General features: G+C 54.2%; 11 protein-coding genes across 11 annotated transcripts; 5 read left to right on the top strand and 6 right to left on the bottom strand.

Annotated features, from left to right (window-relative positions):
• Positions 1-36: 36 nt before the first annotated feature.
• Positions 37-1,584, bottom strand: M409DRAFT_66208 (uncharacterized protein; the record flags this gene model as incomplete). The annotated part of the gene is made up of 4 exons (XM_033816837.1): positions 37-467; positions 525-1,127; positions 1,180-1,354; positions 1,408-1,584. 4 exons carry the CDS (start codon positions 1,582-1,584, stop codon positions 37-39), a joined length of 1,386 nt encoding a protein of 461 aa, XP_033668055.1.
• A 443-nt stretch (positions 1,585-2,027) lies between these two features.
• On the top strand, positions 2,028-2,444 carry M409DRAFT_54359 (uncharacterized protein; the record flags this gene model as incomplete). The annotated part of the gene is made up of 1 exon (XM_033812686.1): positions 2,028-2,444. One exon carries the CDS (start codon positions 2,028-2,030, stop codon positions 2,442-2,444), a length of 417 nt encoding a protein of 138 aa, XP_033668056.1.
• Positions 2,445-2,468: 24 nt separating this feature from the next.
• M409DRAFT_22596 (uncharacterized protein) lies at positions 2,469-3,059 on the top strand (the record flags this gene model as incomplete). The annotated part of the gene is made up of 1 exon (XM_033806408.1): positions 2,469-3,059. One exon carries the CDS (start codon positions 2,469-2,471, stop codon positions 3,057-3,059), a length of 591 nt encoding a protein of 196 aa, XP_033668057.1.
• A 110-nt stretch (positions 3,060-3,169) lies between these two features.
• Positions 3,170-5,184, bottom strand: M409DRAFT_66213 (uncharacterized protein; the record flags this gene model as incomplete). Its single annotated transcript, XM_033816839.1, has 5 exons — positions 3,170-3,709; positions 3,769-4,157; positions 4,216-4,564; positions 4,623-4,893; positions 4,949-5,184. The coding sequence occupies 5 exons, from the start codon at positions 5,182-5,184 to the stop codon at positions 3,170-3,172; spliced, it is 1,785 nt and encodes a 594-aa protein (XP_033668058.1).
• A 2,921-nt stretch (positions 5,185-8,105) lies between these two features.
• On the top strand, positions 8,106-9,602 carry M409DRAFT_54361 (uncharacterized protein; the record flags this gene model as incomplete). Its single annotated transcript, XM_033812687.1, has 4 exons — positions 8,106-8,313; positions 8,370-8,931; positions 8,982-9,135; positions 9,192-9,602. 4 exons carry the CDS (start codon positions 8,106-8,108, stop codon positions 9,600-9,602), a joined length of 1,335 nt encoding a protein of 444 aa, XP_033668059.1.
• Positions 9,603-10,232: 630 nt separating this feature from the next.
• On the top strand, positions 10,233-13,404 carry M409DRAFT_54362 (uncharacterized protein; the record flags this gene model as incomplete). Its single annotated transcript, XM_033812688.1, has 5 exons — positions 10,233-10,308; positions 10,365-12,168; positions 12,371-12,541; positions 12,668-13,026; positions 13,106-13,404. The coding sequence occupies 5 exons, from the start codon at positions 10,233-10,235 to the stop codon at positions 13,402-13,404; spliced, it is 2,709 nt and encodes a 902-aa protein (XP_033668060.1).
• A 1,892-nt stretch (positions 13,405-15,296) lies between these two features.
• Positions 15,297-18,595, bottom strand: M409DRAFT_66211 (uncharacterized protein; the record flags this gene model as incomplete). The annotated part of the gene is made up of 3 exons (XM_033816838.1): positions 15,297-16,448; positions 16,501-17,495; positions 17,545-18,595. The coding sequence occupies 3 exons, from the start codon at positions 18,593-18,595 to the stop codon at positions 15,297-15,299; spliced, it is 3,198 nt and encodes a 1,065-aa protein (XP_033668061.1).
• Positions 18,596-19,848: 1,253 nt separating this feature from the next.
• M409DRAFT_54364 (uncharacterized protein) lies at positions 19,849-20,754 on the bottom strand (the record flags this gene model as incomplete). The annotated part of the gene is made up of 1 exon (XM_033812689.1): positions 19,849-20,754. One exon carries the CDS (start codon positions 20,752-20,754, stop codon positions 19,849-19,851), a length of 906 nt encoding a protein of 301 aa, XP_033668062.1.
• A 435-nt stretch (positions 20,755-21,189) lies between these two features.
• On the bottom strand, positions 21,190-22,356 carry M409DRAFT_22603 (uncharacterized protein; the record flags this gene model as incomplete). Its single annotated transcript, XM_033806409.1, has 4 exons — positions 21,190-21,313; positions 21,368-21,846; positions 21,896-22,276; positions 22,333-22,356. The coding sequence occupies 4 exons, from the start codon at positions 22,354-22,356 to the stop codon at positions 21,190-21,192; spliced, it is 1,008 nt and encodes a 335-aa protein (XP_033668063.1).
• A 378-nt stretch (positions 22,357-22,734) lies between these two features.
• M409DRAFT_22604 (uncharacterized protein) lies at positions 22,735-24,159 on the top strand (the record flags this gene model as incomplete). Its single annotated transcript, XM_033806410.1, has 1 exon — positions 22,735-24,159. One exon carries the CDS (start codon positions 22,735-22,737, stop codon positions 24,157-24,159), a length of 1,425 nt encoding a protein of 474 aa, XP_033668064.1.
• A 101-nt stretch (positions 24,160-24,260) lies between these two features.
• M409DRAFT_22605 (uncharacterized protein) lies at positions 24,261-25,166 on the bottom strand (the record flags this gene model as incomplete). The annotated part of the gene is made up of 1 exon (XM_033806411.1): positions 24,261-25,166. One exon carries the CDS (start codon positions 25,164-25,166, stop codon positions 24,261-24,263), a length of 906 nt encoding a protein of 301 aa, XP_033668065.1.
• Positions 25,167-25,587: the final 421 nt, after the last annotated feature.

Here is a 25,587-nt window from a genome sequence, read left to right on the forward strand (position 1 = left end):
CTTCACCTTCTTCTTTTTCTCCTACAACTATATGTATCACAGCTTCATCATCTCGAACGCATCCTCACGCCGCTTGGACAGAATTCTCGTCTTCTGATTCGCAATGAGCAACGGACCCATCGCGCTCGGCTCAGTGTTCGTTCCTGGCGCCAACTTCCAGTCGAAGGATAGGAGCAAATGGCAGAGCAATATCTTGACCTTCAAGTCGACGAAGAAGCGACCAGGACATACTTGATTTCCATGCCCGAAAGCGAGGTGCTCTGAACTCGTCGATACCAACAACGCTTTTGCTCCCCATCTAGGGTCTTGCCGCAACCGAAGGAATCGATCTGGCTGGAAGATATCTGGGTCCTGAAATACTGTAGCATCGAGTCGCCTGGAGGTATCGACCACCATACTCTGGCCCTTCAATATCTTCAGCTCAGGAGTGATCTGAACGTCACTCGAGCTATTTCTCTGCACCGAGACTGGAAGCTTGCATCAGCAACATCCCGCCTACGACAAGTCCATCGAGTAAGGCTTACAGTTTCCGGCAGGCTTAATCCGCAAAGTCTCTTTGATGGTGCTGTCCAACAAATTCATCTTCTGGAATGCTCCTCTAGCGAGACCCTCTGCTACCAGCACCCTCTCGATCTCTTCACGCAATTGGCAAACCGCATCCTGTCGTTGTGCGAGCAGGATCAGTGCTTGCGTGATTAGATCTGCAGAAGTGTGCACTGCGGATATTAGGAGGGCCAGCTGGGTGCCTGCAATATCGTATTCAGAGCCCATAGACTCTTTCTCCGCCCATTCGAAAGCATCGTCGAACAATGATGGAAGCAGGCCATCTGCAATAGCTTGGGCTTTTGATTTGCGACGCTCTTCCACAATCGGCACGATTATATCCTCTGCTTGTCTCGCCAATCTAAGGACTCTCCTGAAGTCGGGCGCTAACAAGCGCACAAGATAGTACATAGGTTTTGGTGCAATACTAAGTTGTATCGCTGCTGCAACAGCGCTCGGCATGTACGTCTTGGCCAGTGCGATCCATTCCTCGTTGTTTGACAGCGTCTCGCCCCAAAGAGCACGGACATCAAGGCGAGCTACCGAGTCGAGAACGAAATCGTAGATGCAAATCTCAGACCATCCTATTTCTCTGTCAGCAGGCGTGGTCTTCCCAATGGGATCTGTGTTCACGACCTTGTGTATGACCCAACAATCTGTTGGTGTTCTGCACGGCCTGAGAAACGAGCAGTCTCCGAAAGTCGTCTCGCGCCAGGTTCTTCGAGAAACGTCTGACAATTTTGTGCAGAAGCATCTGCTCATCGTGAAGAGCAGCAATCGGATTCAGGCCAGAGAGGTGCGTATGGAAGTCCTACATCCTGTCATTTCTGGCTCTACCGCTATCAGCTATAGTGATAAACACACCTTCTTGAGGTATGCGCCCAGCGACAGCCGTTTATCAAAAGCGACCAAGTCTGCATACTCCGACGGCAGCACCGTCACTTCACCGGCATAATGGAAGATCTTGAACGGCTTCCCTTCGTTGGCTCGCCTGGCTTTCTCGATGATATCAGCTTCCCGATGAACTCCGGTTCGAACCATCTAGGCTGGTTGAATGTTGGTAGGTCTTGGGCGCTTTGGAGAGCTCTTCACGTTCAACGCCAGAGCAGCGAGAAACAGAACAAGTGCGTAAGCAAGCATGTTTGGTCTCTTAATTAGCAAGGGATTAACATACCATGCGCTCGGCTTCGATATCTATACTGCGCGAACATTTACTGGCCCCCAAGGCTTCGTAATAGGTGAGTAGGTACATCGCCCTGATACACAGCTCCTGGCACATCAAGCTCCCTAAAATGGTACTTTAGTAAGACTACGCGAGCCATGTGGCTGGCTTGTGAACGCTGCCACCTTACCAAATCGAGTAAGAGAACAAGAGATATACCAATAACATACGTGCGAACATGAGACACCGCTCGTTCGGATATAGGAGACTGCTTCGATCCGGCGGCGCCCGAGTCGAGGGCAAGGATGTGTGCATAGCAGATATGCACGATGTTCCCTTCGTCTGGATTCCCTCCTCATCCTTCTCATCTCTTTATCTTGAACGATCGAGTATGGCTGTTAATCGACCGTTGACACAACCATTTCCTCGAAAGAGTCGGAGAAGACCAAAACCAACAACATGGCCAAAATCACTCAAACCCATCCAACGCATCCTCACCCGCGAATTGGACATCACCCGTCGCATGCTCGCAGACAACATCCTCGCCTCCTTCACCCCCGGTCTGGTCCTCGTCACAGCCGTCTCCCTCCGCAGCAACCTCTCAACATGGCACACGCTCACCGACCTCGCAAGAGCGACTCTCCTCTGCATTCTGTACACCTACATCTTCGACGCCGTCAACCAAGCCAAGGGGACTAAAGAAGACAAGATCAACAAACCCTACAGACCCATACCCTGAGGTCTCATGACACCTTCAGGCGCCATGCATCGCTTCTGGGTGGCGATGGGGTTGTACACCGCCACGGGATGGAGGTTTGGCGTCCTCGAATGGGTGTTACTATGGCAGACATCAACCATAGTCATCAACATCTCATGTCCGCCTCGACAATACTTCTGGTGCAAGACACTGTGCATGTCGATGGGGATCGCGGCACAACTGTCACAGGCTTGGCAGCTTGTTGCTCCTATTGATGCTGTTGGACGGCAGTGGATTACTTTCATGACTGTGGCGTACCCGCCTCCACTCATCTTTGAGGATGTGAGGGATATGAAAGGGGATGATGCCGCTGGTAGGAGGACACTGGCGCTCATGTTGGGAGAGTGGCCGGTGAGGATTTGGTTTGCGGTGATCATGGGCTTCATGCCGGTGATGGTGCATGTTTTCCTGTTCAGTCTTGTTGGGGCGGAGATATGGCGGATTGTCCTGTGTGACTCGTTCGTGGCGGTGATTTGTTGGACGACTGTTGTTCGCAGCCTGACGATGCGGAGCGTGAAAGCGGATCGAGCCACATATCAGCTGTTCATATTCTCCTACGTAGTCGTACTTAGCTGTGGCTGCATCCTCTGGGCGTAGCATCGAAGCGAATTTGAAGTCCGTACCAAGCAACGCTACATACAAGCCGTCAACCTCCATCCTTCTTCAACTCTTCCAAATCTTTCAACCGTTGTGCCCCTTGAGCTGCTCTATAGCACCGTACCCTTGACCTGCCTGTTCTCATTCAACCTAACATTCTTCAAGAACAGCGTCAAGATCAACATAATCCCCGTCGCCACGATCCCCGCGATCAACATCCTCGTCTGTGCAGTAGCATAAGCACCAATGATAGCATCACGAACAGGGGAACCTATCGGGTAGCTCAACTGTTCCTTGATACTACCATAAATCTTATCCGCCTGATCCTTGGCCGAGTCCGGTAATCTCTTTGCAAGCTGTTGAGGGAGCGTATTCGTCCAGATAGCCCCGGAGATGGCATTTCCAATCGCACCGCCAATGTACCCCGAGAGTCCGAGCAGGGCAATAGCAACGGCCACGTCGACGTGCTCGACTGTCGCGACAACACCAACCTCGACGCAGAGGATGATGGAGCTGCTTGCGATCCCTAGGAAGATTTGGGACATGACGATGAGGCCGGTGTTGGTTTCTGGGCGGCGGAAGTAGATTAAGAGGCCCATGAAAAGGGCGTAGATGGGGATGAAGATGAGGAGGACCCATTTGTAGCGGCCCTACAATGATGATGTTAGAGTAAGAGTTGCGAAACCAAGTGGCCGTAGTCGAGACTCACCGTGTACCGAATGGCAATACCGACAACGATCTGCCAGACACCACGAATGACACCAGAAGTTCCATTGACCCAGCCAGCATGGGAAACGCTGAGTCCATACACAACTTGGAGATAGGAAGTGAAGTACGCACTCCACGTATCATCTGCGATGGAGAAGACGGCATTGAGTACGCACACCATCAAGAGCGTCCCTGACGCTAAGAGTTTCCACGGAGCAAACGGCACCGGCGCGTGTCTTTCCACGACAGGGAACGCGAGCAGCAACAAGAAACCGACCACTAGCATGACTATTATGTGTGCTGAAGCCCATTGCTTGCCGGAGCTCTCAGCGAGTGAGAAGGGGAGCAGGAAAAGGACTTCGCCGGCAGCCAGGATGAAGATACCGAGGGCTGGTCATACGAGTTGGTCAGTCTATGTGTCTTAGCCCATTATTGCAGTTGCTCGTACCGTCGAATTCAATAAGAAAATGCCAAATCTTTTGAAAGAAGTTTCGCTTTTCCGAAGTCTCAACGCGCGGTGGTTCGTTCTGCTTGATCTTTCGGTTGTGGACAAACAGGACGCTGAAAAGAACTGCGACGACTGCAGGGGTGACGATAGTGAGCGCACCGAAGCCCCATCTCCAGTTTTGTCTTGGCTTCAGGAGAGACTGGGCAGAAGATGGTCCACCGAAGGCTGTGATGATGTATGGCGAAGCAGTGAAGGCGTAGGCCAGGGCACGGCTTTTCAGCATCGAAGTGTCTGCAGTCATGACGTCCACGGCGTAGATTGTACCGCTGAAGCCGATTGTGGTGAAGACCTGGAAAAGTAGTCAGAATATGGACCGTTCTGAGAGCGCACGTTCGATTGTAGCCTACCACTCCAGCGCAATATGTTTCAATGTTTGTACAGGCGGCTGTCAGTATCAAGACAATGATGCTGACGGCAGCCATGAACACAAGCCCCTCTGCACGACCGTACATGTTGAGCGCCTTGGCCATGGGAAGATAGCTCGCGCCGCTCATGATGTTCGCGACCAGATCGACAGTGGGCAGCAGGGAGTGCTCCTCGAACATGCTTGTGATGTACGGTCCGATGTTACTGTAGAACGACCTCTCGAACGCGAAAAGGAGGTAGAGGCTCCAGAAGCTGGAATCTGCTGCATTAGAACACGCTCAGTCTTGTATGGGGAGCTTTCGCATACGTTACATAGGCAATGATCAAACACGTCTTGGACCAAGATTGTGTGATGGCCTCAACACGGTCCACGCCTCTTCTGGCCACTGCGACGTCGCGCTCGTGGTCGTCTTCTCCCCTAGAGAGCTCGTAGACACCAAGGTCGGCTGCCTTTGCATCGTCTCCGTCTCGTGAGGCTTGGATCGATCGTCTTCCGGTAGAGGTCGAAGGCACAGCATCGCTACCGCTTGCAACGCCGTCCATAGTGGTGTTGAGTGAGCTTGTGTGAGAGGAGAGCAGGAAAGATCAGATAAAGAGACACGAAAGATCCGACGGGCCTGCCATATAGCCAGCTAGAGCGGTATGAAGCCGCTCTAGAGACGACTCCCTCCGACATCGATGCTACCACTTACCCAACAAAGTGAACTCGCCAAGAGCCTACGGTCCATCAGCAAGAGCCAGCTTGCCACACGGCTACGATCTTTTGCCTTGATCAGATTAGATTAGATCGTGGAATTGGACAATGGGCGCATGTGTTGCAAAATCGATCGAATCCTTCGGCATTCAGTGTTGAGCTCTCGGCTTAGCCGTGGAAGCGTTCGAGTTCTTGCATTGAGATGGCATTTGTCGACAGTCGCCTCGTACGATGCAATGCTAGGTGCTTTGAGGGCGGATTCCTCCGGTGGAATTGCTCTTTGTTATTCGTCCATGGTTCGCCATCTCGAATCGACCATCGAGCCTGTGTGATGTGTTTCTGAGCAGCTTCGATGCTGCCAGGTGGTGGGTGACCGTAAGGCGGAGCGGTGCTACGAGGTGGCAGGCCTTTGCTGGGACGAATGAGAACAGATAGCAGTCCCTACGATTGGAACATGGTTCGAGCAGCAAGTGGATGCGTGGCCAGACTCGGACTGGTCGAGAAGAAGAGCATTGGTGTCGGTGAGTGTCTTGTAGGACGCCGTGTCATGAAATGACATTCAGTGAAGGCAGAAGGTATCATGTCCAGATCGTTGCTAGTATGTATATTATTATGAGCAAGGCGATGTTTTGATCAAGTCGATGGGTCGTGCGAAATGTCGTCGGACTTCCGTCGTGCTTGGAATCGAAGTCGGCAGTGTCAGCTTCAATCAAATTTTGATGGAGGGTGTTGAAATGTTACCCCTGAGAACGGCCTGCGGTCCGTTCCGGGCGATCTCTGCCTACTTCCGACGACACCTCGAGCACAACCAGCACTCCATCGACCCAACAACTGCACAACATCGAAGTCTGGAGTCTTGAGCGGCCACAGAACTTGGGACCATGGATGAAGAGAGAGACGCAATACTTCCCCACCCTCGGTACAGCCAGATTCACGCAGTTCCACCCAAAGCACGACATAATTCGCGACTTGCAAGTGTGCGACGGTCAGGGTACGAAAAGGCTGCCAACCTTCGACGAACGCTCCGACGGCGGCAGGTTTTCCCATCTCTAGAAGACGAGCGATGTTCCGGCCTGAGGAAAAGGCTTGCGGCCGACCGTTCCGACATGCACATTCGCTCTGTCGAAAGACGACGTTGAGGACTAAGATGGCGTCATCCATTAAGCTCTGCGAACATGCTGCAACATGCTATGTGTGGTATCCACCGTACCTCCTCGACTCTCAACGATACTTTTTCAAATCAACAACAGCCCACAACATCACCCGGACGCCGGCGTAGTTGTCCACCTTCGAAGACGACCGTGTACGAATGTCGATCGCCCAGAGAGTACATCAGATGGCATCCACTCACGTTGGTGGGAGAACCGATTCGCCATCGCCATGAATATTGCATTATTGAGAAAAGCAAGTGAGCGTTCACTCAAGCGGCGTGCAAACCATCACGTTGCTGCGAACGGAACATTCCTTGGCCATGCAGCTGCCCGACTCCACCGAACAATCAAGCAGTGCGATCGCATCTGCTCCTAGAGATCAGGATGGTGCTGCAAGATCGCGGCCTCGACCCGGTTGCCTCTTTTGGACCTCACACCGACCTAGTCGGGCGACGATGTTGCGTATTCACGCAGAGCTGGACGCACCATGGTGCAGATCTCCTCGGCAGATGTCGTTCTTCCATCCTTTCGACAGACTGAAGCCATTGGTGATAGAGTCATATGCAGCTTCGAGCACGACATGAGGATGAGAGAAGTTAAATTAAGCTTGGGCGTCACAAGCCTCTAGTGAGTCCATGCAGAATCTTGTCAGAGGCGTCAAGCTACTAGTCTGTAGGTACGACTACCGGCGAAGCTTCTGCGTTATGCTTACCGCAGGCCTGGTAATGTCAAGGTCACTATTGGTCGGGACTCCCTTCAACGGATCCGCAATTGTTGCTTACTCTCTCACTCTAGGCGTCTGTGGATCGCTTCAACAGCCTCGGACAGAACGTTCTTTCGTGGCGTCGCCACTGCTTTGATGAAGCCGGGAACGACGCTCTGGCGGACACTGGTCGATTTCATTGAAGTCTGGCAATAATAATACAGTACACGATGTTGTGGAAGATCTTGCTTTCGAAGCGAGATTGCGCTGTCTTGATGGCCTGGAAGACTGCGGACGTCCTGCGAGTATGCGCTTCATCAATCGAGCCCTGGCGTCAATATCGGTCGTTTCTTGAGCAAGCTTTTGCTTCTGCTGCAGGTCTCACCGCGCGAACTTCATGTGCACGGTAAAGGCGGTAAACGTGTGAAGGCCAGTGTCCCAACGATAACGCAAGAGGCTTCAGCGTCGACAACATCCAAGCTATTGTTGCGTCGTTGCGTTGCTTCCACTGCCTAAGTGAAGATCATTGCCTGGAAGTGAACGGAGAAGCGCCTTGTGGCTTCGTCGATCTGAGAGCAGACAACGCATTTCGACGGTAGTGCGCTACATTGGCGCGAACTTCTCATGCAGCCTAGGACAGCAGTGCCCTTCACATGTTCATCGCGCGAAAACCCTGGGAGCTTGGAGTGGATAGACTGCGACGTAGAGCGACGGAAATGGTCAGCATGATGTCGATCTCATGCCAATGCAAGACTTGTTGTAGTGGACCATCTCGATGGGTGGAAAATCTCGGAGAGCAGAAGATGAGGCAGAGCAAGTATAAGTAGAGCCTTCTTTTCTCCCAGCAGGGTTGTCCTCCTTCACTCAGCATCTTCTTCAACTCTTCGCTACCCAGTCAATTCTGAAATCAATCACAATGAAGACCACCCTCATCCTCGCCTCTGCGCTTGGCGCGGTCGCGTTCCCATCGATGAAGAACAGCCGTGATGTTCAGATGAACATCCGCTCTGTTCTCAGCAACGTGGAGCGTCGCAGCCTTGAGGCCCGCCAGCAAGACGCACTCGGCATCTCCAGGTCGGAGAGCAACTGCGGTACTCGTGTGTGCCCAACATTCGACGGCGAAGGTATGCGGCTCTTTCCACATGCCCCAAACATCAATGCTGATCCATCATCACTACAGACCAGCTCGTCTCGGTCAGTGGCGAGCACCAGTACATCGCTCCTGGTCCAGGTGACATCCGTGGCCCATGCCCTGGTCTCAATGCCGCCGCCAACCACGGCTACCTCCCACGCAGTGGTATTGCCTCCATCGAGGAGACCGTCTCTGGTCTTGGCGCTCTGTACAACCTGGGCCCAGGAATCTCTGCTGTCCTTGCCGCTTATGCTGTTGCGATCGACGGCAACATTGTCGAGGGCGTCTGGTCCATCGGCGGTCCCCTGCCAACTGACGAGCTGACCGGTGCTCTGCTCGGCACTGGCCAAGGTCTCTCGTACTCCCACAACAACTACGAGGGTGACTCCTCCATCGGCCGTGGCGATGCCTACATCAACAACGGTGATGCTCACTCTCTCAACGTCACCCGCTTCGAGCAGGTCTACGACATTGCTGTCAAGGATGGATCTGACCGTTACACCCTCGACAAGTTCCGGGCCAAGTTCGAAGAGGCTCAGGACGAGTCCATCGCCAACAACCCATACTACTTCACCGGTGTCTTCTCTACCGTCGTTGTCGTGCCAGCTGCGTATGTTACACTACTCCAACATTGCCCGCGTATGCTAACATTTTGTGCAGATACAACTTCGTCATCAACCTCATGAGCAACCACACCGCCGAGGAGCCAGCCGGATACCTTGATGGATACAACTTCAAGTCTTTCTTCGGTGTTGCTGGCGAGCCAGGCAACTTCACGTGGCTCAAGGGTCAGGAGCGCGTGCCTGAGCGATGGGTAAGTGCTTCGATATGCATCATAGTTCTGACAGTAGCTGACATATCTCCAAACAGTACCGCCGCCCATCTTACGCCCCATACGAGGCCCAGGACGTCGTCGGTGACGTCGCCATTGGCTACCTCGCCTACCCAGACACCCTCAAGTTCGGTGGCAACACCGGAAAGGTCAACACCTTCACCGGCCTGAACGTCGCCAACATCTCCGGCGGTATCCTCGATGTCAGCACCCTCTTCACCGGCGACAACTTTGCCTGCTTCTCCTTCCAGCTCCTCCAGCAGGGTATCCCCAACTTCCTCGACAACGCCATCAACGACTTGGCCCCGGTCACCGACCTCATCAACAAGTACGTCGGCCCAATTGTTGGCGGTCTTAGCTGCCCACAGCTTGGCAACTTGTCGATTGGTCTCTTCGACCAGTTCCCAGGCTACAAGTACAGCCCAACCGGCCCAGACACCAACTACTAGATGATGACTGAGAGTGGGATGGAAGATTGTGCAACAAGAGATGGAACATAATGCACGAGCAACGGTCGCTTATGAAATGGGAGGAAAACAAAGGGTGAATTTTCACCCATTCTGATTGGTTGTTATAGACGAGATACCAGTGGACGTAAAAAGCTAATTTGAAGAAGCTGTTCGTATTTTCGACATTATGTCAAACTCAAACCTACTGTTTCTCGTATTTCAACGCCACATACATCCGCATCTTGACTCCAGCCTTCAGCTCGAAAAGCATTCTGTTTCAACAACATTGCTGTTCTACGGAGAAAAGACACATCGTGCAAGCGAGCATTTGACACACAAATCTCTGGTGCACTAAGCGGCCACCATCAAAGACTGATTTTAGTGGCATCGAATGAGGCAGTGCGCGACGTTGCGAGCAACCGGGCGTCGGGATCCCGACTTCAGAACTTTGACGCATGCTCTCCTCGACGCGCGAAACAATACTTCGACACAAGGCCGCAATCGTCGCCCATCCTCCAGAGCCGTCGCCTAAGACTCGACCACTCATTCACTGGCATTGGTCGTCCTTGATTGTTATGACCCCGAACATAGGCGGAGAATGAGGTCATCGAGCGCTGGAAAACAATTACTATGCCTAAGCTCCTTCTGGAAGCACTTGCGAGTTGTCTGCTCATAAGGACTGGTCTTGCTGTCGAGAATAGTAATGGTAAACCTCTCAGATGCTCTATCATTTCCTGTGGATTCCGCTGACCGCAGCTCTAGGCGATGCATTAACGCCCTCACAGTCCCCAACCCCCGGGCTAGGCAATTACATCCTCCATGGTCTTGGGCGAGCGTTCTCTGGATCTCCCACCCCAGCGGCCTCCATGTCGACATCAACTGTAGCCACTACTTCAGACCCGGGTCCACCGCCCTGGACTGTCTCTGTACCAAAGTCGAACATAGCATGGTCCGGCGACTTCAATCCCGACTACGTGACCCACGCACAGAGCTGCTGGGACGTATATACATCCTGGTACGCCTCGTGGTATGCATCAAGCATCTCGGGGAAGACGACCATCATCAACTCGACATCTCTGGCCACCTTCACCACCAGCTCAACCATCTATCCCGCGGGTAATATCAGCACGTACAAGCTCTGCGACGGCACACCCAGAGCCCACTATTCGCCATCCACAACTGTCTTTGTGACGACATTGACAGAGGTCTTCTCAAATATAGTGAAGACAACATCTCCAGTGATACCCGAGCCACAATGTAGGCCCAATCAGGACGACTGTGCCGTGTTATACTACGGCACCAACTTGACCGACTATTCAGACCGTGATTTCGCACGGGTTCGACTTTATGGCGCGTGTGGCGATCCACTAGATTCTACGTTCCCATGCTTGATCCAGGGCGGCCCTGTGCAGCTGCTTTACTTTCCCGTCACGACAACGGGAGGCGGCCTCTGCGGACCCGATGGCACGATCGTCACGCCTACGAGCGCCCCGAAACCCATCACGACGCTGGGGACAACCCTCTTCCCAGACTCGGTCTACATATCATTCGAGACACTCTACGCTGCGTATCGGCCATTCACTGGGCCTGGAGGCGCAGCCGCGCAAATAGGCCCTACCTTCTCCAACACCATCATGGCGTTCAAATCACAAGAGATCTCCACGAACTGCTACGCTACATGGTGGAATCAAACCCAAACATCGATACCCGGGTACGGACCAGGGACACAGCTCAACTTCGCCGACCTCAACTCGCCGGTCTCAGCAAGTGCGTACGAGTGTCAGAATCAGTGTCTGGATTACAGTGTGCCGTATACTGGTGGGGAGTATGTCACGCAATATCTCCAGCCGAACTGGTGCGAGACCATCCTCGACAACTTCAATCCTCTGATAGCGGTGCCTACGAGGCTGCGTGATATGGTCCCTGAGTGGAAGAAGTGCAAGTTCTGGAGCCCGAGACAGGCAAATGTTATCTTCGATCCACCGCAAGCATTAACGGAAGCGTCTTTGGAAGCAAAGCCAACAGCACCGCCGGGGTATTCAAATCCTTCACCTAGTCCTACACCGACTCCGCCTGTGGCTCTCCCTACAGGCACTGCCGAGCAGGAGAATGTGCCTTCGTCTCCAGAATCAGCGAATCAACCGCCAGCAAGTACAGGCCTTCAAAGTCAAGAAGGCGTAACATTACCAAACCAGTCCCCAGCGAGTTCGCCCAGTGATCCACCTACCGATCCAAGTCCATCACAGCAACACGACTCACCAGCAGGTACCACGATCATCGCCGGCAGCCGCACAATCACCGCATCCTTCCCTTCAGACGCAACCAATGTCGCACTCGTCGAAGGCACTACACTATCCCCTGGAGGCTCAGCAATCTCCATCGATGGACAGATGGTGTCCATGGGCTCACAAGGGCTTGTTGCTGTAGATGCAGTCTCGTCAAAGGCTGATAGTACGACTTCATCCTTATCATCCTCATCATCTAGAGATATCACATCAGCGCCCGCTCAAATTAGCACGACGCCGAGCAGTTCGCCGGCAACGACAAGCAGCGGGGCGGCGCACAAGTGTCCACTAATGACACTCGTGCTACTTGTATTATACTTAACAATGGCGATATGAAGGTTGAATGTGACCAATAGTATACACGATAGATTAATGTCTTCAATGCGTAATGATACAACCACAAACACAACACATCCTACTCGTACATCAACTCCATCAGTTCCATCCCTCCCTCCACTTTCCTGAGATACTCCTCCGTCCAAGGATCCTTCACAGCTCTGATTTGATCGTCAACAATCAACCTCAGCGAATATCGTGGCGCCTGCCGATAGCCAAGATTATCCGAGATACTGAACTGCCAATGCCGTCCACACTCAGTACAGCTGCTAGGTTCGAATTCCGGCACGTATCCCACGGAGGCCATGATAAGGTCTGGTAAATCTCCCTCTCCAGTCGGCGGTCTGCGTCTGAAACTCGAGCGCACCGCCTCGTCGCCCAATCGAACGTGTCGACAAATGCGAATGTCTCGAAAGGAGTCGCTATTAAGAACGTCTTCCACAGCGTCCTCGTCGATCTCATCCCTATCCTCTGTCTGCAGGACAGTAATAGAGCGTTCCACACTAAACACCGAACCAAGATCCCTCAAACAAGACTTCGAGACCCCCTGAGCCTCATGATCAACATGCGCACACATATCCTCACGCAAGAAATCCAGCGGTCGGGGCTCGCAGTCGGCGGTTTCCCGTCTCTGGCGGAGGGATTGCCAGTCTTCAGTCCAGTGCGAGCAGAGACGGATGGGGGCGGTGGAAGCGAGACATTTGCGTGTGTGGACGGACTTCGCTCGCTCGGCGGGGGAGAAGTATCTTCGCGGGTGCGCTTTGATGCACGAGCTGCAGGGCAGCCAGGCTGTGTTGTTGCGGGTTTGGGATTCTAGGACTTCGAGCCGGTCGCGGTGGAGTCTCTTCAAGATGTTATGTCGTTCCTGCTCTTGACAATTAGCACTTTCCCAACCCCAAGGACGAAATCTTTTGAGGAAAACGCACCTTCGTCAACGCAAAATCCAACCCATGCTCGCTCAACACCGGCCACAAGTCCTCCGCGAACGAAAGATTCCTCAGATCGACCATCTGGTAATCGACAGCTTGGAAGAGCGCTCGACACGTCCGTCCGAGACAGACGAGATCGCTCGGGTCCAGGTAGCTTTCGATCATGCACAAGACCTCTGCGGGGAGTTCTTGGAGTCTGCGCTCGAAGCGGCTGGCCATCCAGGCTGCGAAGACGGAGTGCAGACCTGTTGAGGGCGTTGGGTCGAGGATTGTTCGGTTGAGGATCTTTTGCTTTTGGTTGATGTAGGGAGAGTTCATCAGGAGAGGGAGGAGATCCTCCGACGTCACCTCTTGATTCGAATGAGCCGCGAGGAAAGAGGCAAGATGTCTCTGGGTCTTGGCTGGGATGGAATCGTCCTGCTCTATTTGGTCTTCATCTCCAAACTCCCGCACGGGACTCGCTGGATCATCCGAACAGACACAAGCATTGGGGAGAAAGTCCGCCATCCTCAGCATCTCCAGCGAAAGGGACTTCATAGAGCCCGACTAAGCCAGCCTTGTCCTCCCTAAGCAAGTGTGGCAACAAACAAGCACCTAGCAAAACAATAAAGTTGCATATAGTGGTGGCGAGCAGCAGTAAAGTGGTGGTGGCAAACAGAAAGACGGCACACAACTTACACTACCAACTCTTGGAAACGAGCCGGGCTGCATAGCTTAAGTACGAGGACCTGCCTCGCTCGCACGCAGCCCGCGCCGTCCACCACCTTCCTCCCTCGTCCCTGGACACTGTTCGCCAAGCCATATCAACGCCAAGCGAACACAGCCAGCAGCGAGCACAAGAAGTAAGCCATCGGCGGCAGCGGTATGGCGCCCGCCAAGACGCACAGCGAGCAGACAGCAGAAGAGAGCTAACGCCAAGAACAGCAAAGCCAGACGAGGGCAGAGCAGACGGAAACGTACCTCTCCGCGCAGTAGTGATTGATATGTAACTGCGCCCGCCAAGCTCGCATTCAAGAGAGACGGGCGGTGGCCTCGCCAAGGCCTGTCGCTCATCTGCATAGGTGAAGCCAGTTCGCCAAGCTCGCTACTTTCATACCGCTTCTTTGCTTTTTCAAGCGGGACGGACGCCTCAGGGCGGACGGAGATGAGGCTGGAAAGGAAAGAAGACTCCGCGCCCGCAGTGAACACGCCAAGAGAGGCGTGAACGTGCCAAGGCCGCAGTGTATCGTCAGCAGAAAGCAAATAGAAGACGGGCACGGGAAAAGGAAGCGAATTTAAACTTTCGTGAACGACCGCGAGCTCCGGAATAGTATCAACAAGATCTGATCTGATGATTCAGCCCGTCCGTCCTTGCATCGAGAAGGGAGGATCGAGGAACCCAACCACCCGGGCAGAGGGGAGAGTAGAGAGATACCTTCAACCCTAGTTGAGGTTGTCGCAGGAATCATGTATTCCTGTTGCTTTGTCAATACGCACCTTGATCGCTCAGACCGGTACATACCACCACACAATATTCAGCTCGGCCAACTCAACTGAACTCATCCCTCCAACAGTCAATACATCCCTCCTCGTCCTCGGCCCCGAATCTTTGCCCTCGATACCGTCTACAACACAACGCAAGCCAAGTCCCAAAAGCAAGCACCACGTACGCAACCTCCAAGTCCCCATCCCAAGCTTTCTCCCAAAACAACACTGCATTTCCTTCCACGACCCTCACAGCCAAGCTTCGTGTCTTGACCCCGTTTCTGCTAAGTCCCCGAACAGAATACCCTTTCCATCTACCTTGGCGCCAAGGCCTATGATCCTATCCCGTCTCTGTAAGCAGCATCATGATGAGATGAACAGGGCGTATATCCAAACAAGTCGGTCAGCCTTTTCACCCCTCCGGAGTATTGGCAACACCGTCGTTGCACAGCCTTCTTGAAGATCAACATTCCCCACTGTTGATGATGAATGTATAAGATGAATGAAAAGAGAATGATATACCACGACAACGCCAAGCCATTGCACGTTTTGGACGATCTATTCAGCTCGGGAATCCTAGCGAACTGCGTTCGTTCGACTACGCTTCTGGCCATCATTCTGCTTTCATCGCCATGAACGGCACCGCCCACGCAATGCCTCGCTGCTCACACAATACAATATCATGATTGCACGTCTTTGCCATCTTTGATAATCACATCACCCTCCTCTGGCACTTTGGCGCCAAGATAAGCCGTCATCTTCTCTTGTTCTCCGGATGGCAGTGTCGTCGTCACGTCGGTCTCGCCAGTCTGTACAGCGGTGTCTGCAGTCTTGGTCTCTGCGATCTGCGCGGCGGTCGAGGACTCTTCTCTAGCTTGCGTGTCGTCTTCAGTCTGGGCAGGCGCGTCTTTGGAGATCTCGCTGGTCGATAGCTTGGTTTGCTGCGCGTCGTCTTGAACATCACCTTCGGCATATGACGATGGTGCTGCACCAGCTTCGGCGAGAGCAGCCTTCAATTCCGACTCGGAGCTGCGATGCTCACGAGCCACTTCGCCAGGCTGGTCCGCGTTGCTGATCTTCGTGGCCACGTCCTCAACAGCTACATCTTCTGCGGGTGCCGCTGATTCCGTGTTGTGTATTTCGTTCTGTGCGAGTATCTTCTCAGCTTCTCTTGACTCGGCTGCAGCAGCTTTTGCGACCTCTCTCTCGTGCACTCTGAGTTCATCCTCTTCATCAATCGACCACATGTGGATCAATGGAGACATTGCAAAAGTCACAGACGACTTCCTATCATGGACAGGAGATGCCGCCGGCTTACGTCTTGCAGGTCCTTTGGCACGGCTCTTACGTGCATCAGCAAGTGGTGCTTTTTGTTCCTCTTCCGCAGGCTCTGCTTCCGGCTCCTTCTTGGGAGGTGGACCCTGAGGACCGAGTTTGAGACGGTTGTTGAGATCGTTCATGAAACCAGCTTTCAAGGCAGCAATCTTTTCACCTCCAGGCCTCGCAGGCACCGGTGGTTTCGCCTTGACGGCGGCGATTGCATCTTCAGCAGCCACGCCATCAGCCGTCTTTGCGGGACGAGCTGGACGAGCAGGGACCTTGGGCTTCTCTGGTATACTCGGCGGACTCTTGGCCCCTGCACCACGTTGCCCGTCAATCTCTGAAGGCTTAACTTCCTCTCCAAGCTTTGAACCGCGCTGCGGCCGGGACGGGATGGACGGCCGTATGGATTGACTGAAGCCTGTCGTTGCACGAGCTTCGTCATCGTCTTGGCTACCTGGAAGAGCGTACGTAGATGGCCGGTCATCTGGAGGGCTTCTTGCATCGTCCATCTAGAAAAGCAGTCAGTTGTGCGCATTGACAGACACGGATTATAGTACATACCTGAGGACCGCTGACAGTCGTCACCAACCGCACACTGTCAGGTGAATCTTCCCACACATCTGAACTTGGGAAACGATGTGCACCAGGGCGATGCATATCGTCAACCACGGCTGACTTGAACTGCGGTTTTATGAAAGTCTTGTTGTCCGAGGTCATGTCATTCTCCTTGTCGTTTTGCTGGCGACGCTGTGCTTCTTCGGCAGGTGTTTCGAATGCAGACTTTGCAGCAGCTCGATCGGCGTCTAGCACCTGCTGAGTCTTTTCGATTTCGGGCGTTGAGACGGTGGTCGAGTATTGCAATGAATCGGGGGTGTCTTCCCACACGTCGCGGCTGGGGAAGTGGTGCTGTGCGAGCTCTGGCCTCTTCTTGAACACTTTCTTTGGGCTAGTCTGGTTCTTATCCTCATCCTCTGGAAACAATGGTTCATACTCTTCAATCTCCTCGAGAGGTGTGCCTATACCCGAATGATGTTGCTCTTCGTGGGATATGAAACGGTGCAGCGAACCGCCAGTGTATCCTTGCATGGTACCGTGGACACTGCTGGGTCTACTCGATGGGCGACTTGGAGGTTGAGCACTACCCCGACGGCTGGGACGAGCCGTATCGCTGTCGTAGTATTCGTCGTAGTGGCTATCTGGGTCGGGTGTCACGGCCGCGTGCATAAAAGCACTACTGGGTCTCTTCAAGAGCTCATCGGCTGCCAGGATGGGAGTACCATCTGCGTGCTCGTGTTCATGTTCATCTTCGATATAGCTGTTGCCACCTCGTGTGAATGGAGAAGGCTCGTCTTCGAGGGCGTCGTCTGGGTGGAGACGATTCTTGTCGTTGAAGGGGAAGCTGGTCTTGCGCAGGGGTGACTCGGGTTTGGTCTGGGAGCCACTTGAAGCGCGCTTCTTGCGATCTCCGAGGGCGGGAGATGGAGCTGCCGACGAAATGCGGGACAGGTACTCCTCGGCCTCATGTTCATCTGGGGTGCCAGGAGTGGCGACTTGAGCTGTAGATAGTCAGTGATAAGTCGCACGACATCAGTTCATTCCACTAACCAACGGAGCCAGCAGAAACAAGTCTGTTCAGCTGCTCGCTGCTCAAGGCCGTCTCTGGCTTTGGCAAGTGTGCTTGGAGCTCCTCTCGAGCAGCCTCTTGGGGGTGTTTTCGTACCCACTCCCTCTCAAACTGATCTTGGTGATCCTGGTCGTGGCGGATACCATAGCTATCCGGGGGCCCAAACTCGTGGCGCGAACTCCTCTTACGATGGTGGTTACGGGCTGAGCCGTCATTGAAGAAACCAATGCCAGGTGCGTGCTGAGTCTGGCCTGGCTGTGGAGTAGGCGCCTGAACATCACCAGCCATGGCCAGTAGCGGGACTTGGACGCCAATCTCGGGAATACCGTGCTCACGGTCATCGCCGTGAATGCTGCCGGGGCGAGATGTCGTCCGCTCAAGCGGGTTCAAGCTGGGAGTGGAACGGTTGAAGCTGGCCTTGGTTCGAAGGGGATTGCCCAACTCGGCTGAGGGAGCACGTCGTGGCTCGGTGTTGCTGGTCACGCGACTCAGAGGAGACTCGGTGCGAGCATCGTGGGGTGGCATTTTGTGCACATCGTCAGCCGGCCGAGCCCTTCCAATACCTGCGGCAGCAGCCTGGGTGGAGTCAGTGCTCGTGACCGTCTGAATCTGCCTCCTCGCGGTGGATTGCGGCACGCTGGCCCGAGGCTGGTGCATCGGGAGGTCTGCAGATACACTTTTGGTCTGCTCATCGGCCGCAGCTTCTGATTTCGAGGTATCCACTCCATGAGCTTCGGCTGGGAGGTAATCGAAGCTGGAATACTCCTCTCCTTCATGGCCCACGTCTGGTATCGAGACGCTGGGTGGGCGGCGAGGAAGCTCCTCACTATTCCGGCCGCTCGCTGGGCGGACCGGTTTGCTGCTTATTGACACGGGCGGGCCATTCAGCGGCGAGCGCCCATAGGCCTCTCGATCGGGTGAGGGGTCGGTCTTGCGGGTGGGACGAGGTGGAATCGAGGGCGTGTCGTTCTTGACAGCCGTGTGGCCAGCTTGGGTGCGCTGAGGACGCGGAGGGACGCTGGGGGTAGACATGCTGGGCGAATATGGTGGCGGAGGGAGTCAAAAGTCCAAGGAACTGCAGTAGGCGTTAGTGTTCTGGCGGTGGTTAACCAGCTGCAGTGACTGGAGCAGCGCAAGGGCCATGAATGGCAGCAGCAACGTGGTGCGGCAACAATGGCAACGTCAGCAGGCAAGCACGCGGTGGGCGGGGGGCTGTGAACGGTGAGACACTGCGGCATGAGGCATTTTGGCAGCATCCCGTCTCTTTATCCTCCGCCCCGTCACCACCGCATGCCAGACCGCCTGGGAAGCCATCGTCGCCGTGCGCAGAGGCTCCGCATGTACTTCTGCAAGTCTCTGATAAGAGATGGTCGAGTCCAGCGGGCGAGCTTACTTTTTGCGTGTACACGAGGGCGTCGGCGGCGAGAAACAGCAAGGAAACAAGTCGGCAGACAGGAGAAACAGGTCGTGTTCCGAGGCCAGCTGGGTAGCAGCGCAGAGCAGAGCAGAGGCAAGCAGACGTGCGGGCAGCGGCGGTAGTGTGGTCTTGTACCTGACGATTGCTGGATTCTTGCCTACTCATGACGCCGCGCTGGGGTCACTGGCTTGCCTCCAATGCTGCCAGCCAGCCTCGACGACGATCGCGCTAGCCATGCACCCGAGCCCACTTGCTTAAGCCGGCCCAATCACAATTGCCTCGTCCGTCAGCGCTCTGCTCCCATCGTGATGCGCGCTTTTCAAGAAATATCCCTCAGTCCTCACTTGCGCCCCAGCCGAACCTACTACGCCCCGTCTTCACACAACTCTCCAACTCGGGGCCAGCACATGCGGCTGCTTTGTTCCACCCCTCCCCATCATTCCGAATGCCCTTCAGCCACGCCATGGAGGCGAGCTGTCACGTTATCAGCAAACTTTTCCGCCAAACCTTACCGCTGTTTTGGCGATCCGCCACCAACTGGCCACGAGGTTCGTTGTCTTGGCCGTTCATGAAGCAATCAGGCGTTTGGATGCATGGATGCGGGGCAGAGACGACACTTCATTCGATGTCAACGCACACTCGGAACCGACACGCGTCTTGTTGAAATGCTGTAAAAAGGACCATCCCAGCAGAAGACTCTCTAACTCGCTCAGACTTCAATATAGCTACTAACAACATGCAAGGGGACTGCTGCAAGTGAGCACTCAAAACATCGTTGACTTCGGACGCCTTTGGCCTGGCCAGCTTCCTTCGAGCAAACTCTGCGAATGGATTCGAATGCCGGACTGCATTCCGGCTCCTTCCACCCTCAGGCGTCCTCCTCTTCTTCATCATCACTACTATCAAGGAGGTCGTCGTACTCTTCGATCTCGCTTCCAGCTATACTCCCCAGTCTTGCTTCCTTCCACAATGCGATTGTCCGCCGTCTGTGCGTCCACCGATCGATCTCAGCTTGGTCGCCCTCGATTGGGCAGATCAATTCTGAATTGTGGATGGACATGAACTGGCTTCCAAAGCAGAACACATCATCATCAAGCCGCTCGATCTCTTCGATTTTGTCCATGACGCCAGCTACGGTCATGTCTTTGTCCCAGATCTCGTCGCCGCATCTCAGTGGACTGCTGAGCTTTTTGCATGCGAAGTGGTACCAGAACTCCCGAGTGGGTGGTTGAAGGATCAGCATCTTGCGCCATGAGGCTTCCGGTCGTTTCATCCAGGTCCTCTGAGCACGGGGACGATGATACTCTTTCTTCAGGCCGAATATGGTGCATCCTTCCTCAAATATCTGCCAAATGTCTCGAAGCTCCGAATCCTGCTCGAAGAACATCGGATTCAGCTCGCCATGCTTCACATAGGACTTATTCTCAACTTCGGTGTCCACTTGGCTCAGTTTCACGGAATTGATGGCCGAAATTGCGCTCCCTCCCTCCTCATCTTCTTCGTTGTCGGCCTCCATAATGACTTCCCAGCCGGTGTCTGCCTCCCGCGGTATCATGAAAAGAGCCTGCTGTAGCTCTTTGCTCTCGCTGATGACCGCGCGCCACTTGCGCGCCACTCGTTGCGAGATCAGAAGGTCTTTCATCGGCAGAAATCGAAGGACGTTCTCCAGCAGTTCGGTCGTGAGAAACACAGCATCGGCCACGCTCTTTCGTTTGGCACCTCGAGTGGTTACGGAACTTCTTGGGTGGATCTTTGGTTGCTTCTTCGAGATCATGTCAGCGCATGTTACAGTATGCCATCATCTCCAGGTAAGTCACCTTTGCTTTTGTCGACTCTTCGGCGTCTTGTCGCGCTCGCTTCAGTCCGGCCATAGCCACTGGTCGCGAAATGCTGCTCGACACTTGTTATCAAGCACAAGTCTCAAGTCGGCCAGGATCGTAGTGCGCGTCCGTGGTGTTTGTTTGAATTGCTGATGTTGATTGTTGTGAGGTGGCAGGCGAAAGCGTGACGTGGATTTAAGGTTGGGGTCAGAGCGCTCTTCACATGCGCGGAAGTCACAACCCCGCGATCCAGGCAAGGAAGGAGCAGACCACAGGGACTTTCTCGTCAATTTAAATCAACGCATTTACCTACATGTACCTGGTAGACACTTCTAGCAGGCTCATCTCGACCACGCTAGAGGATGTGCAAACGAAACAAAGGATGCCCCCTACCCCTTCGACTGAGACGACAGAATCTCGTTCGGACCAGCAAACGCCAATTCCGCCATAGTCTCCTCCCACAGCCTCTCCATCAACTCCTTCCCCTCCGGTGTATACAGAAAAGGCACAAACCTAAAACTCCCAGCATCAGCAAACCCTCAACGCAGAAATCAACGGACTACTCACGGATGAACCCGCCAACTCGTCAAAAAACACCCGTGGCTCTCCCTCCCCTTCACAGCCACCGCATCCACATACGTCGACGCGCCCGTCTCCACGCTCCTCCCCGTCACCGCCGCAAACCCCTTCGCCACGAGCGCCGTGACCTTCGGCATATTGCTCACACTTTCTGTCCCCTTGACGTAGCCCGGATCAACGATATTGACGACCACGTCGTCGGCGGAGACGAACTCGGTCAGTTTCCACAGGAAGAGGTGCATCAGTGTTTTGGAGGTGTTGTACCAGGTTGTGCTGCTGAAGGTTTTGGCGTCGTCGAAGGATGTTAGAATGGGCTGGGATGGGTTCTTGGGGTTGAGGGGGAGTTTGCCGGTTAGGGAAAGGCCAGAGTTGACGATTGTTAGTTTGCCTGGGGAGGTGGTTGGGGCGCGCTTCGTTTGGAGATGGGGTAGAAGAAGGAGGGCCAGGAGGACTGTGGAGAGGTAGTTCTGGTCGAGATGAGCGAGTCATCTACCGCACGACTTGGGGTCGACGTACCACTTGCATGCTCTCCTCATGCCCCGTCTCTTTGACCAATTCAAACGACGGCTTGACCAGACCGGCATTCAACAACGCAATGTCCAATCTCGTCAACTCCTTACCAACTCTCTCCGCGAAAGCCTGGATAGAAACATAGCTGCACATATCCAGCTTCCACACTTCGATCGTAGCCTTGGGAGTAGATTGGCGTAATTTCGCAGCCGCCGCCTCGCCCTTCTCGACTGACCGCACGGCGAGAATGAGATGTGAGAGGTTCAATGCTAGCAGTTGCTTCGCGCTCTCAAATCCAAGACCTGCATTTGAACCGGTGATTATGGCGACTTTCGATGAGAGGCTCAGGCCAGCTGGCAGGCCGGCTTGTCTCTCGCAGAATTGAGTCTTGTAGAAGATCGTTGGAAAGAAAGGCTCTGTGCGAGGAGGGAGGCTTTTCGAACCCCTGGCGAGGGAAATGTGCTCATGATCGTTACGCCAAATCCCAACAGTCAAGCAGGAAAAGAACACTACATATATGCTTCGTTCCCCATCCGTACACCATTACCATGCCATCTCTTCGTTCACCCAAGGCTTTGAAGCATGCGCTATACCGCAATAGTTAATCAATCGCCCTCTCAAAGGAGTTTGGCCCCGTCGATCCACCCCAAGCTCCAGGCTGCGGCTGAACCTGCGTCCGTAAAGCCAACCTCACCTCTTAGCCGCCATGCGCGACACCGCCTACCGGACGTATCACACTCCCCCATAAAACGCCTCATCCTTCCCAAAACCTCCACATCGAAACCCACCTCCCGTCTTCTCGAAGAGGAAAACAGTCAACATCCACCTTTGGACTGCACAACCAAATGTCGGGCCACAACAACAATGCAGCCCCCATCCGCTTCATCCCCCAAACAGGCCGCAAACCCTCCGCCGAAGACACCACCACCCGCAAAGCCATCCGGCGGCATGTAATGCTCGGCAAGAACCGCGGGCGCGCGCCCCAAAATCCCCGACAGCCTGCCATGCAAGGCACAGCCGTGTTTCGGGCGGAGGACTTCCATCAACCTGCCGAAGAACAATCGTTGGTGATCCCACCCCGAGTCGGCACAGACCTTTCCTTCCTCGACTTCGCGGATCCAGTCGACCCGCCTCTCATGAACGACACACTCCGCTTCTGCTCCGCGACCAACGAGAATATGTTCGTCCTCGCGCGCTGCATTTCCTTCGAAGCCCCGGATACGATGGCAACGTGCATGCGTCGGCTGGCGTGCGACGCCCTGTACGTGAACGTGATGGTCTTCGGGACGCAGACGTATTTGGATCAAGTCGTTCGTCACAACAACACGACAGAACTGCGGAGGAGTTGTCTGCGGCATTACGGACGGGCGTTGGGGATTTTGCGGGAGCGGTTGGCGGAGGCGGAGAGGCGGCGGGGTGTGATTTCTGATATTACCATCAATTCGGTGATTATTCTGGGGATGCACGCTTTGGCGACGGGGCAGTATGGGAGTGCGAGGAACCATATCGCGGGGTTGGGACGGATGATGAGTTTGAGGGAGAGGGGTTTGCAGTCTTTTGGGGAGAACAAGACGAGATCGCTGGTGGATTTGTTGAGGTGTGATATTTCTATTGCGCTGGCGACGGGGGAGGAGCCGATTCTTTTTCCTGGGGGTTCTTGTGAGGAGACGTTTCGACTTCCGGATTTTGAAGTATCAGACGAACCAACTCGAAGGCATCCCTCGATCGGGAACGATGGCCTAGCTAGGATCTGGATGGTTCTCTCGCGTTTCTGCGCCGTAATTAACAAAGCCGGCATCGATCAAACGACAATTCCAGAGCGAATGCTGCTTCAAACAATGGCGTCCGTGATGTATGGATTGCTGAGCCTTTCGCTGCCGCCAGACTCGACAGACAAAGCCATTCGCCTCGCTATGCTGTCGTTTTGTGCGAGCACGTTCTTATACTGGGGCCAGATGAGGATGCCTCTGGGTTGGCTCCAGGCTGAGCAGAGACGGTGTCTGTTCCGCATGAAGGATGCACACGAAGACAACCTGGATCCACGGATGATGCTTTGGATGTTGATCGTCTATGGGATCACGTTCCCTGCCGCGACGACGGACGAGGTTGAAGAGATGCGGAAACGATTGAGGGAAGTGACCGAACATTGTGGACTGACTTGTTGGGACGAGGTGAGAGGGACAATGAGTGAATTCCTTTGGATCGATATTGTGTGTAATACGCCCGCCCAAGAGCTCGTAGAAGCAGCTCACGCTAGGCACAGAAGTTGAAATCAAGGAATCCCCTCGCCCAATTTTTCAACTTGCTCCTCGATCGATCGCTGTCAATCCATTAGATCGCTCTCCTCCTGGGGTGTACTCCGGCTCCATCTTCATCTCCGCTTGAGGACTCGACGACGCTGGTCCTCCGAGGGTATCACGAAGCCATCGATCATTGCAGATGCGCCGGAGACCTTGACCGGTGCGCCAACTTTGCGCTCAAGCTGATCAAAACATTCTTGAATAGTCCGACCTCTTTCGAGTCCTGGCCTGTCAGTAAAGTCACCGTTAGGGAGGAATTCCGCTGATGAGAGCCGGCCGTCCTTGATCAGATCGCCCAATGTCAGACCAGCTTGGCTCGTGACTTCCATCAAGATGTGACAAAAGTGATGTTTGCGCATTTCAATGCCTACAATCAGTTTTGCGCTCAGGCAAGGTGGGTCGCACAGGTAAGTAGGAGCCCCTGAATGGTGTCCCACCTTGATGAGCGATAACATGGACTTGCGCGTTGCGGTGTTGAATTTTAGGCATTCACCCCCTTGAAGATTGAATTCCATTTTGTAGTCGGAGAAGATTGCTTGGTTGGCTTTCGCAACTGTTCGTCGTGACTGACTTCCGTCGGTCGCGTGCTTGCTGTCCGTGGGAATGAATCTCCAGCCTGCATGACTTTCCCTTACGAGCCACTCCTCCTCGGGCTCTCCTCCCAGGCGCAGAAACATCTTCTTCTGGATCTGTGTGGACTCCTTAATAGCTGCCTTGAGCTGGTGACTGACTCGCTGCACTGTGAAAAGCTGGCGAGGGGGTAGGTGAACGAGAATGTTCTCGAGGAGCTCGGCAGTGTTGAAGACGGCTTTGCGTGCGGCCTCTGTCGTCATGCTTCGAGTGATGCGTGCGGACGTCACGGGCTCGGTGGTGCGGGCTGTCGTGCGGGTGGTCATGTGGGCGGTGGTGCGGGTAGTGGTGCGTGTCGACTTGGAAGGAGGCGAGGTCTGATTGTCTTTGCACTTGCGTTTCGCCATGGTGGTAAGAGAAGCTTGCTGAGGTGTGATGGAGTATTGGAGCTGGTGGACGGCGAGTTGTAAGCTGGTTGAAAAGCCAGACAGTTGATGTTGATGTTGGTGTTCGTGTTTGGAAGTTGAAGCTCGAGGAAGTCGCTTAAAAAGCCCTGGGCTAGGTGACGTGGTCTTGGCAGTCACATGGAAATCGTTGCAGGCTCACTCAGCGCACGTGGATTGAGCTGCAGATGGCACGAAGGTGATGGGACTGCGACATTGCTTTAATGAGGCTTCGCGTTGCATTGAATTCAAGCTTGTTGTTCAGGAATACCTACACTGTCACATGTAGAACCACTCTTGACTTCTTCCTCAAGTCTGCACGTCTTCAAAGCTCTTGGCGAAACCGAGCCTTCTGATCCAACCCCATTCACCCGTCGACGCTTCT

Source organism: Zasmidium cellare (genome assembly GCF_010093935.1).
Source record: "Zasmidium cellare ATCC 36951 unplaced genomic scaffold M409scaffold_16, whole genome shotgun sequence".
In the NCBI taxonomy this organism is placed as follows: Eukaryota; Fungi; Ascomycota; class Dothideomycetes; order Mycosphaerellales; family Mycosphaerellaceae; genus Zasmidium; species Zasmidium cellare.